At 42.2% G+C, this 12,654-nt stretch overlaps 1 protein-coding gene across 3 annotated transcripts in view; it reads right to left on the bottom strand.

Moving 5' to 3' along the window:
• Window positions 1-12,436, bottom strand: part of CXADR (CXADR Ig-like cell adhesion molecule) — a 56,894-nt gene extending 44,458 nt beyond the window's left edge. For 2 of the 3 annotated variants that reach the window (XM_030329581.1, XM_030329582.2), the window contains exon 1: window positions 12,269-12,410. In XM_030329581.1, coding sequence (XP_030185441.1) covers window positions 12,269-12,311 — 43 coding nt within the window. In that variant the 5' untranslated portion in view covers window positions 12,312-12,410. Of the gene's footprint in view, window positions 1-12,268 lie in introns of all 3 variants that reach the window. The other variant, XM_030329580.2, reaches the window with a different exon arrangement.
• Window positions 12,437-12,654: the final 218 nt, after the last annotated feature.

Raw genomic sequence — 12,654 nt, 5'->3', positions numbered from 1 at the left:
GGTACCACGAGTCCAAATGATACAAGCTCATAGTCGATGAAGCTGAGCAAAGATCTACATACTGACCTTACCATACCCTTTTCTCTAGTTTTATGGATTTGAAAATTTCCATAATTAAAATGTTTTCTAAAAATGATGTGGCACTGGGACGCCTGGGTGGCTCAGTCGGTTGAGCGTCTGACTTCAGCCCAGGTCCTAATCTCGCAGTTGACAAGTTCGAGCCTGGCATCAGGCTCTGTCCTGACAGCTCAGAGCCTGGAGCCTGCTTTGGATTCTGTGTCTCCCTCTCTCTCTGCCCCTTCCCTGCTCATGCTCTGTCTCTCTCTGTCTCAAAAATAAATAAACATAAAATAATAATAATTAAAAAAGGGGGATGTAGCAATATGCACCCCTCAGAAGAGCCAAAATGATAAAAGGCTTTGATGGGGACATGGAACAATGGAAACTCGCACACTCTATTGGTGGGAGTGTCAACCTGCACGATTAATTCTGGAAAACTGTGCAGCCGTTTCAACTAAAGCTAAACACAGGTATTATCTATGGGACCCCAGAAACAACATTCACAGGTAGAGAAATGTGTGCAAATGTGCACTGAAACATATGAATGAGAAAGTCACAGCAGCATTTTTCACAATAGCAAAAAATTGGAAAAAAATGTCCAGCCACAGTAAAATGGGTAAGTCAATTGTGATTTCGCCACACAATAGAATACCATGTAGCAATGCAAACAATCTACAGCTACAAAAAATGAATGATCTTACAAACATAAGTGAAAGTTACACCAAAAACCCCCCCCACAAAACATATATCGTATAATTCCATTTCTATAAAGTGTTAATACTAACCTACACTGTTAGAAATCAGAAGAGAGTGAAGAAGTGACTGGAAAAGGCCGGGGACTTGAGATATGTCAGTAGACAGAAATGACAGTTTTGAGGAACTTGGCTCTCAAGGGTAGAAAGAAAGTAGCGGAGTATGATGTGTGGTCAGGGAAGAGTTGTTGCGAAATGAGAAATGTGGGTTATATTCTATTTCCTACTCAGGGTAAGAATTACACGGATGTTTCTGTTTTGTGATAATGCTCTCACCTGTACACCTGTAAATAATGCTCTAAACTTTGCGCTTCTGTATGCATAAATGACATACTTGAGATAAAAGGTTTACTTTTCTTCTTTAATTTTTAAAATTTAGGTAAACTCTACCCAACATGAGGCTCAAACTCATGACCCCAAGATTAAGAGTTGCATGCTCTACCAACTGAGACAGACAACCCTAAAAGGTTTACTTTTAAAGAAATTTTAAAAGAGCTGAATGAGTTAGAGATAAAAGTTATTTTTATTTTGTTTTTGTTAAAAAAATCACATCCCACTGCTTTATAAATGGACTTTATATATTAAAAAAAAAAAAGTCTAGCTAAAGTGGACAATAAAGTCTCTCCAATGTACACAGCTGAGCATCACAGTCCATGAGCAGGACCAAAGAAACTGGCCTGGAAGATCAATCCATATCAGAGATGAGAACTGAGGTCTGACCAGGGGACCCTGGATTATTAAAGAAATTCTTGTTTTAAAGTAACCAGAAGTGGGATAGAGGGTGGTTAAAGGCCTGAAGATCTCACTGATAGCAAGAAGGTACGACAGAATTTCAGGAAAGCTCTAGGTGCCAATGACCACAGAGTTCAAGATTTCAGAGGAAAAAGTATAAAGAGAGGGTTACCTAAGTAAACTAGAGAGAAAATCACTGTATTTGAGAGGTCAAGGAACTGCTATGTAAGAATGGTGGAAGAATGAACTGTAAAAATGAAACATAATGCTGTGATGGGGGCAGGACAGGAGTATGAGGTAAGGCATTTCTCAGTCATTGTGAAGAAGCAACCAGAAGTTTAGTATAAGGAGAGGGCAGGAGTCTCAAGGTTGAAGGTCTAGGACACAAGGATGAAGGAGGGGAAAGTAGTGTGGAGAAGCCAGTGGGGCCCAAAGAGAATAACCAGAAAACCATACATTTTTATATCACGTAACATTTCTACTCTGATCCCCATCCTCCTCTGCTGAGAATCAGAGCTGGGGAGTAAGTGCCTGACTCGCTTCTCTGAACTGAAGCTTTCCTACGGTATCAGAATGGTGTCTTCTTCACATCTTCTGAAGCATCTGGCACAAAACCTCACCCACATGTACACATTATAATCTATTTACCCCCAAATGTCTTCCATAAGAATTGAAGTTCTGAATAAGAAATATTCGATATATATTATAAACCAGGACCAGGAAAAATGTGAATTATAAAGGAAAGCCAGGGGAAATTAAGAAAGTAAACACGCAAGACAGATTTTCTGTCTTGGATTGTGACCAACCCTTCCCCACCCTCTCTCCCCCCACCCTCTCCACACACACAAATACTCCTCTCAAGAAATTCAAATCTCAACTGCAATCAGAATTAAGTCTAAGCCTTTTGTCGAACTATGTTACCTTCCCCATGTTTTCTAATTTTAGAATTCTCTGGCAAAACAAACGCAAACGGCATATTTTGCCTTATGGGTAAAGTAGATCCATTGCCATGGTGAATACTTTCATCGCCTTCACAGAATACGCTCTGTTGTTAAAAATCTGCCTTTGCCTCCTTGCTCATAAAAACCTCAGGCTCTCTTCCCTTCCTTTAATTAACATGAAACAGGAAAAGTGAGTACTTGGCAACACACACACACACACACACACACCCACCCCTCAGGTGAAATGTGTTAAAAAGATGAGCTCACAGTAAGTAAGAAAGCAAAGAAATAGATATAACAGCAAAACGAGTAAATAATATTATCTCCTTATGGAAAATCCTGAAGGTAAGAAAAAAAGGGTTCATTACAATAAGAAAATCATCTCCGTTGTAAGCATGTCTAACTTGATTGCCTCAATACTGGCATTAATTCCTTTCTAATATCCCAAAGTGAATTCAAATTTCCCTAGCAACCATCATCAGGGGCCATTCTGTCCTTATTTTCCACCTTTCCATAAATGCATTTATTGCCCTCACAGGCAAGTTAAAAATGTGATTTTGGTGCATGTATTTGTTTTTTCTGCCTCATACCTAAGATGTAAATGCACATAGCAATCAAATAAGGGCAGCTAATATAGTTTTGTGCATGGGTAACAATTGTTCTCATAATTTCAAGAAAGTTAGCTAGCATGTTACCAATAAGAATACTATGGATACAAATAATAACATAATTATCTCATAAGAACACTACACCCATGTTTGTTCAGTTAGCAGGATGTTCCGAGACTAGTTATGTTAGAAGGTGACTGGAACTAAAGCTTCAAATTCTAGACGTGTGCTGACCACCAGGATAGCTGCTAGTCACATTCGGCTACTGAGCACTTCAGACATGGCTGGTGCAAACTGAGACGTGTGTAGGCCAAATACTAACCAGATTTCAGAGAATTAGTGAGAAAAAAAATTTTAATCTTATTAATGTTTAATTTGATCACATGGAACTATTTTGTATATACTGAGTTAAACAAAATATATATTTTCCGAAGAACTGTATTGTCTCACAACTCTGGACTCAAATATTTCTAACAAGGTACAACCTGGTAGGGCTCAGGAGCCCGAGAGCTCCAATTCCATCTAAATCCCACCACCCCTGTAACATCCATACATATGCTTAAGGCAAGCCAGAAAAAGGAACAAAATACATATTCAAATGAATTTCACTTTTTCTTTTTACTTTTAAATGTGGCTACCAGAAAACTTTAAATTACATATGTGTCTTGCATTATATTTCTACTGGACAGTACTGTTTAGACCAATGTGACAATTTATTGGACTTAATTCCTATAAATTAGAGTAATACAAACTGTTCTTCCTACCCCAAGGATGTCAGAAGAGAAGACCCAAATGAGATGGGTGTGAAATTGTCTTAAAAAATAAGGTGCCTGGGTGGCTCAGTCGGTGAGCATCTGACTCTTGATTTCAGCTCAGTTATGTCTCACAGTACAAGAATTCGAGCCCAGCGTTGGGGCTCCTCGCTGACAACACTCGGAGCCTACTTGAGATTCTCTCTCCCGCTTCTCTGCCAACCCCACCCCCAGCTCGAGCGCATACTCTCAATCTCTCTCAAAATAACTAAACTCAAAAAAATATATGGTACATCATAACTATGCATCGTGGTTCAGTGTGATGGTCTATAGTGACCGCAACATAGCACTGATTCAAATTCCAGTCCATGAAGTTATACAAACAATGCATATATTGGTATCTTTTATTGTAAAATATAAATTTAAGACTTCTATAATGTGTTTTTTGAAATAAAATATACGTGTATATTTAGCAGGGGGTAAAAAAGGTACAATCACTTTTCCAGCCCAGAGTTACCAGTAGATTCTAAAAGTATCAGATTTCACATTGTGCCACCAAGTAGGTTAAAGACTCTTCTCAATTTTACCGTACAAACTACCCAGGGCACAAAATACTCAAGAGTTTTTGTCTGGGCCATTAAGGAAAACCCCCATGGGACTCGTCTGGTATTCAAGAGTTCAAAGCTCTCTTCCCTGGGGAATCCAAGTGAGCCTGAGAGGGTCAGCTACAGTCACTCTAAGGATTTAACAGAGATGTGGCTGAACACATTTGATTCACTGTATCTGAATGTTTCTTGAGATTCCTTGAGAGCATGTGATCTGTGCAGCCAAACTACCCTTCCTTTGGAGAAACCTGTAAAACTCACACAAAACATACATTTACACTATAAAATGGTGAGGTCGTGATTACAATTAGTTACTGTTTCTTCTTAAAATCTAAACAAATTTTTATGTCTTAGAAGTAAATTAAATCAAAGCCATTCACATTCCAACTTATAAAATACCTCTGAAAGAATGAAAGTGATTTCATAGTTTCACAGGAAATTTGCATTGTCTCAGTTAACCAATTAACAATGGTTAATTTGACTGTTAATCCTTTTTCTCACCAACTATCAAAGGACAAACTAGACCATGCCTTGATCTCACACTTACCCTAAAATAGACTATTATCTCCCTCCCTTATCCTACCTTCTCTTTGTCAACAGGGCAGACCACAGTCTTTTCTTCTACAGCACACTGCTAATTAAAATTGCAAATAATGCTGAGTCAAGTTAAGGCCTTTAATGCTTAAACTCTAATTGGCTAACTCTTTGTTAAAAACCAGGAAGAGTGAGTCAATGAGGTGAGGGAAGAAAGGTGACAGAAAAGGCCTGTGCAAAAGCACAAAAGAGAAATTGTCTCTTTAAGTCACCATTTCACCAGTGAATGTAGAAACATTTTCAGCTTTCTTTGCATTTTTACAGAGACCGTAATGGATTCAACAGACTGAACAACTTACAAAGCAATACCAATAATAGACCCCCAAAGAGATCACCAAACCATGAACTCCAAACCAGCTCCCCCAACAGCTCACTTCACCATGCCAGGGTGATGTTTTCCAACCCCTTCACATTCCACTGTTTGTCATTTCCGCACCCCCCCCCCAAATGTGGAGTAGAAAATGAGTAGGGAACCACCACTAGAAAAGGTTGTTGCTTTTTACTTATATTTCGCACCACACTCCTAATAGAAACCAGTCTAATTCCAACACCAATGTAACAATTATTCTAGAATATTAGATTTGTTTTCTTAAAAATATGTAAGATAAGGGCGCCTGGGTGGCGCAGTCGGTTAAGCGTCCGACTTCAGCCAGGTCACGATCTCACAGTCTGTGAGTTCGAGCCCCGCGTCGGGCTCTGGGCTGATGGCTCAGAGCCTGGAGCCTGTTTCCGATTCTGTGTCTCCCTCTCTCTCTGCCCCTCCCCCGTTCATGCTCTGTCTCTCTCTGTCCCAAAAATAAATAAACGTTGAAAAAAAAAAATTTAAAAAAATTAAAAAAAAAAAATATGTAAGATAAGATGAAAAACAGCAGGATAAAGCCTTAAGTTCTTTTTAATTACATAATTTTTAATTATGTTCTGGGTTACTTTATCATTTTACAAATGTATTTTTTTAATGTTTTATTTATTTTTTTGAGTGTGTGCGTGCAAGTGGGGGAGGGGCAGAAAGAGAGTGGGAGAGAGAATCCGAAGTGGGGTCTGCACTGACAGGGTGACAGCAGCAAGCCTGATGTGGGGTTCAAACTCATGAATGGCAAGATCATGACCTGAGCTGAAGTCAATTACTCAACTGGCTAAGCCATCCAGGCACCCCATGGGCTAGTTACTTTATCCATTTCTTGCTGGCCACCAAATAAATGAACCAAAAGTTCCCACTATCAATTCTTGCCTTTATTTAATTACACCTGATAATGATTTGTATAAAACAGAGGAAAGGTAGAAACAACATGATTGGGAGAACAGGCTGCAACAGGAGATTACAATGAGACGGTGTTAACGCAAATTCACTCCATTACTGAGCTCAGGGCAAAACAGACACACACAGCTTGCCTGTGCAGGGTACGGAGCCCAGCCCTGCTCACCTCTTCTGTGAGGAACATACTCTTGATCTTCAAGTGCTCTTTCCCTCCAGGTCTTTTTCCACAAGCCAACAAACATCAATTCCTGTCTAGAACATTTTCCCATTTAATTAGCATGGGCTGTGCATACACTGGGAACACAATATGGAATCAACAGACAATCCTTGACATCATGAAATGTACAGTCTGGTCAGGAAAAACAATTACAATAAAGGCCCACCTGACAAACATTAGAACACACTCCAGTAATGTAATGTGCTTGGAGTAGGGAAAAATTCACTTAATCAAAGGCCAACGAAGCTATTTCAACCATCTTAAGAGGTGATAACCTGGACTACGAGTAGTGGCTGGAGGGATACAAGTGACTCAGAAAGTGACTGGATGTAAGCAGATGAGAGAACAGGAAGAGTCAGTAAGGTACCCAGATTTCTGCCTGGGTATTTTGCTAGCTGAAAAAGCCACTTAATGGGAGAGGGAACAGTCGTTATGTAGACAGGTTCAATTGGAGGCACCTGCAGAAAGTCGAAGCAGGGATGTCAAGTGGGTGGTTTCAAATGAGGGGAAAAAGCTTGGGAGACAAACTAGAAATAGATTGGAAGCTGTCAAGACATAAACGCTAACTGAAGCCATAAACTGAGGAACCCCAATATTTAAGGTACAAGGAGGAAATGGTGCACAAAGGAAAATAAGGAACAAGGTTCTAAGTCTGGGTGGCTGGAAGGTAAGGGAGTCCTTAGCTGCTTAGCTTCTGCTACTGTCCCTTGGAATGAAGGTCATTTGTGCAATGTTTCACTGTCAAGACAACTGCAAACGTTAAGCGTGTTTTTCATTCTTTACTTACCTGATGCCCACTCCTTAATATATGAAAATCCCGCTGTACTCTATCCCCTACAGAAAACTGTCCTCCTTATGGAATCAAGAACTTCCTGAATGTCGCCAATAATCTCCCAATGGTAAGACCCACTGGCCTCATTTCTACATCAGTTTCTGGGATACCCTCATCCCATAGTTCTCCTACATGCCCCCCCCATCACTCCTTATTATTCACCCTCTGTTTACTTATTAGATGTTGATGCTCTCCAGTGTCACATTTCACCATCTCTCCTAGTCCTACCAGCTTTTCCTGGTTAACCTTACACAGATGCCACCTATCAGTGGTGATTCTCAATTCTCTATCACCAAACTTTGTCTTTCCTGAGATCCAGTCCTTTGTTTCAATCTTCCTAATAGGTATTTTTTACCTCCATTCCCTTCGGGCTCCTCAAATATCACCTGTCTAAACTTAAGCTCATTGGTCATTTCCCCTAAAACTTGCTCCTTTTTTCTTTACCCTCTGTTGGTTAGTGACTTCACCATTCTCCCAAAGCCAGAAATCTTACTGCTTCTCTCCAACTTTTTCTTGCAACCAACCAGGTATCAGGTTTCACTGTATTTCCCTTAAAACTTTTCACACCAGAGGAAGCCCAACACAACTCTTGTGTTTTTGTTTTTTTTTAACAGGGACTGCTTATGTGTAGATCATCCCAGATAGCTTCCTGTATCAGATCTATTGGTTCTATCTGCCTCCAGAACTGCCTCCAGGTTCATCATTCAAGAGAATAATCTCAGTGTATAATCTCACTTTTTTTAATGCCTTCACAAGCTTCTTTGTACCACCAAGGAGGGTGGCAGCACTTGACAGCTGTCCATCATCTTCATCTACTAAGCTCCTGGCACAGCCTTAGATCTTCACCCACCCACAGTGTGGGTCACTGGTTAAAAGGCAAAATCTCAGGCCTCACCCCATATTTTCTTATAAGAAAGACTCAGGCACACATCAAAACTTTGAGAAGTGCTGGTTAGATGCTCTAATGCACTGAATTTCTCACCTCTCACAATACATTATATCCTTTCAGAACTCCATGACTTTGCAAAAGCTGTACCATCTGCTGGGAATGTCCTATCAAACCTTTGCACCTACTACTGTAAGGGCGCCTAGTACAGGCACAGTACATAGTAGGCCATAAATATTTGAATGATTGGATCATTAATCAATTAATTAACGGATGAGTTCGGCTCCAGACTTGCACAGTGTAAGGTACTAAAGTGCATTCGGATGGAATGTGAATGTTAAGCAGTTGGAAACAGTGGCCCAGAATTCAAAGGAGAGGTAGGCTGAGCTGGCACTATTTTTAAGTCATTAGCAACTGTTTGGAGGTTACAGTAATGGGTAGATGAGGTCACCCAGGTCTAAGATTGAAAGAAGAGGACTATGGGCCAAATCTTGGCTAAGGTTGACATTTTAGGGACCTTCTGTAGAAGTCAATGAAGAGCAAGTTAACAGGGTGGGAAAGAACCAAAAAGAAGTTCCAAAAGATAAGCGGATTTGGAACACGGTGATTGTTACCTTTGGCAACTAAAGTGGAACAGAACAATGAGATCAAAGATAAAGCAGAAGCTTAACTTTAGACTAACAACTGAATGAGACAAGGCTACTGGAATGATCACTAGAAGGACCATCTTTATTTGATGAGAAGGGAAAGAGAGAGAGAGAGAGAGAGAAATGGAACCGATGAGAGCTACGTCATATACACAGGCGTAGTGGTAAAAAAGCTGCAAACTTTTAGCCACACAATATTGCTGAACATTTGCTATTTGCCACATATCACAAGCTAACTAACACTGGGACTGTAACAAGAACACAGGTCATGCCCCTGCCCTCTGACCTAGTGCAATGAGATAAACTGAGTGACTGATGGACACCCCACAACGAGCAGGGTAAGGAGCCAATCTAACGTGGCTTGCCTCTGAGGAGGGGTGACTTTTTTTAGGTGGTTGGTATAATGGCCAAAATGTGAACAGTAAGAGACATATATAGAGGAGATAAAGTTCCCACTTAATCTTCATATATTTTATGCAAAAGAAGACTTCCGGAAAGCAAAATGATAAACATTTCACTTTGCTCCTCAACAACTCTGCGGTGGTAGGATCCCTACTATTGACACATAAAGCAACTGAGGCACACAGAAAGGACAGGGGCCTGCAGCCATCAAACGACTAACAAGCTGTAGGTAGACAAGTAATTTTTAGTTTCACTCATGCTGACAGTGTGAGAAACAGCAGCCCCCCAAACTTTAACAAGATCCCCAGGTGATGCTGATGCTGCTGGTACATGGGCCACGTCAGTTTTACAACACTAAGCCCTGACTCCCGGTGTCTTCATAATGGTGCCAGGAAGCACTCAACTAAAATCAAAAAAGGGCTAATAACAGAAGACTTCAGTATTTGGCACACAGCAGGTTCTTATTACATGACAGATAACCAGTGACAAAAATTTAGGATGTCAATCAGAGGTAATCAAAGAGGAAAGAGGCAAAATAACATGGTGGTAAGAGCAAGGATTAAAGAGGAAGTTTGTGACCTTGGCAAATTAAGTTATATAACTATTCTATGCCTCAGTTTCCTCACATGTACAATAGGGATCATTGTAATACACACCCTCTAAGGTTACTAGGTAGATGGAGTATATGTAAAGCCCTTAACAGTGTCTGGCATTTAATAACTGCTCAATCAAGGCTTTAATTTTACTACGATTGCTACAGCTATACTACCACTGCCACTATTATTAGTGGCACTACCACTGGCACTATTATTAGTGTGACTTAGGTAGTATGACTTGCTGCTGGGTGGGTAATAAAATGCATCAAAAGGACTTCCACTAGCAACCAGAATATACCACAAAACGCTTTACAACCCATATGGAGACAAATCTAGAAGAAAAATAGCACTGCAATTTTTAATCTGTAAGCCTCCTCCACTCTGTTTTGCCAAATGTAGAAGCCAATCATGTTACCACCCAAACTGAATTCATAGCAACGGACTTCTAAAATGGCAAAGAGTATCTCAAGAAATACTCGAAGCCATACATCAGTTACATAGTTTTTGAGTTGTTCCCTAAACTGGGAAATTGGAACTAAAAATAGTTGTCTTGTTAAGCTAAGGACAATAGTCCTTTAATGAGAAGCTCATTGTGCCTAACAAAGTGAGGCACCCAGAAAAAATGAGATCCAGACAATTAGTTGGACATCCCCAGGGGGTGAAAAACAGAATCCTCTTCAGGGCGCCTGGGTGGCTCAGTCGGTTAAGCGGCCAATGTGGGCTCAGTCATGATCTCCTAAATTTGTGAGTTCGAGTCCCACCTCGGGCCCTGCGTTGACAGCCTGGAGCCTGCTTCAGATTCTGTCTCCTCCTCTCTCTGCCCCTCCCGAGCTCGCACTCTATCTCTGTCTCTCTCAAAAATAAATAAACATTAAAAAAATTTTTTTTAAATCCTCTACATTGTTTATGTTATTCCACTTTTCTGCTCTAAATGTAGCCTAAAATATTCTTCCCATAGAGAACATGTGTTCTCCACTTCAACTTCAGCTTAGTCCTTGACAAAACAAAGATGGGAATGTACCAAGTAAACTGGTTACTGACCCTTCATCTTTTGCAGAAGCTTTACTTTGGACATTTCACCCAAGTCTAAATGATATGTATCAAAAAGGTGGAGGTGGTGCTATAGTCTGAAGATTAGACTTGGTAATAGAATGTTGATCCCATGAGTAATGCTCACAGATGTGGCATCCAACAATGGAATTAACATTTCAACAGGAAACGGAGAGCCATCCCAACAGAAAGGGCCACCCGATCCTTTCAGGCTTAAAAAAAAAAAAAAATCCTTCCAGAAGCTACACGAATGTGTCTCCAGGGTCCCACCTATGGATTTTTTTTTCCTTTAATTAACAATTTGGTTCTAAAATACAAGTGCTTACCCTGACAAACAAGATCAGGTAGTTAAAACACTGACATGAAAACAGATCACTTAAAGTGTCAAATGATTGTGCCTTCTAATAGTCCACGCATTTTTTAAATGCCTTTTTTCCCCTCCCGAGAAAGACGCAGTCGAAAAACGTACTTGGCGAATCCTTTAAGAAGTGCCCCGTACAAGTCATCCCCTCTTATCTTCAAAATGAATTAACTCATCATAAATTCAAACCGAGGTTACGAATTTCTCCTTTGCACTTTGCGCCGGGACTGCGGAAACCAAAACCGCATTTTTTATTTATTTATTTATTTATTTTGCTGGAATCTACTTTTGATTTAACACGGTCTACTTCGTCGAGTTACCTTCTAGGTAACAGCTCGTGCTTGGGCTCTCCTCTTCTACCAGACCAAGAAGGCTCAGGCTACTGTTCGTTCAGCGCCTCTTTCCTAGAGGTAGCCTGGACGATTTGAGGCACTGAAAAGCTCGGTGTCTATTTAATCATGGCGTTTGTAATTCAGCCTCCCCGTTTGGACTGCTCAACACCTGCAAACTCGCAGCCCAAGGCTTTGGAAATCGAGTAACCCCGGGCGGACACAACACCGCGGCTAACAAGGGAAAAGGCAAGCGCGAATAAAGCAAAGCTTGCACCCGCAGCAAAGAATGGTCTGGGAGAGACGCCAGGCGCATCCGGCACGCCGCGCCCACCACCCGCGCCCGAGGAGCCCCTGTACCGCCGCCCCTCATCTCGGGGCTCGGTCCCCACCATCTCCAACTCCCCCCGGACACTTCATGCCCCTGCATGGCTCTATTCCGAGCCATTCCACCTTCCCGGCTCGCACGCCCGGCTCCGCAAACCACCCCATTTTGATACCCCCCGCACGGCCACCACTGCCGCAGCGCCCCCAAACCGCACCCGTCCCCTCCCCCACGCCTCATTGTTCCCGGGTGGCCGCAGGCAGCGAGCGCCCCAGGGCGGTGCCGGCAACAGGAACCCTAGGAACTGAATTGCCCCCCACTCACCCGCGACTCCCCACAAGACGACGAATCGCAGCAGAAGCGCCATGGTGGCGGCCCGGCCGTGGGCGGTGACTGAAGGTAGGCGGCTCTCACCCGGGGTCTCAGTCACCCTGCGCCTTGCGCGCTCCCGACTGGCTGGCGGCGGCTGCACCTCCGCACCCCCGTCCCACCCCACCCTTGCACGGCAGGTGAAATACGTCACTTCCGGTAGTGGCTGAGCCCCGCGGCGCGCGCCGGCTCCGCCAAGAGCGTGGGGTTGCCGTGGCAACCAGTGCGGACTGCCCTAGGGATCCTCTGGAATAGAATTCCCTGGCCAGCTGCGCTCTGTCTTGGGGTGAGCCGGCAGCCATTCCCCCCATGAGCGCAGGTCCCCGCTTCAGTGCCTTTAG

Source organism: Lynx canadensis, chromosome C2 (genome assembly GCF_007474595.2).
Source record: "Lynx canadensis isolate LIC74 chromosome C2, mLynCan4.pri.v2, whole genome shotgun sequence".
NCBI classification, from domain to species: Eukaryota; Metazoa; Chordata; class Mammalia; order Carnivora; family Felidae; genus Lynx; species Lynx canadensis.
The sequence above is the reverse complement of the archived record's forward strand: the minus strand, read 5'-3'. Positions and strand labels throughout refer to the sequence as shown.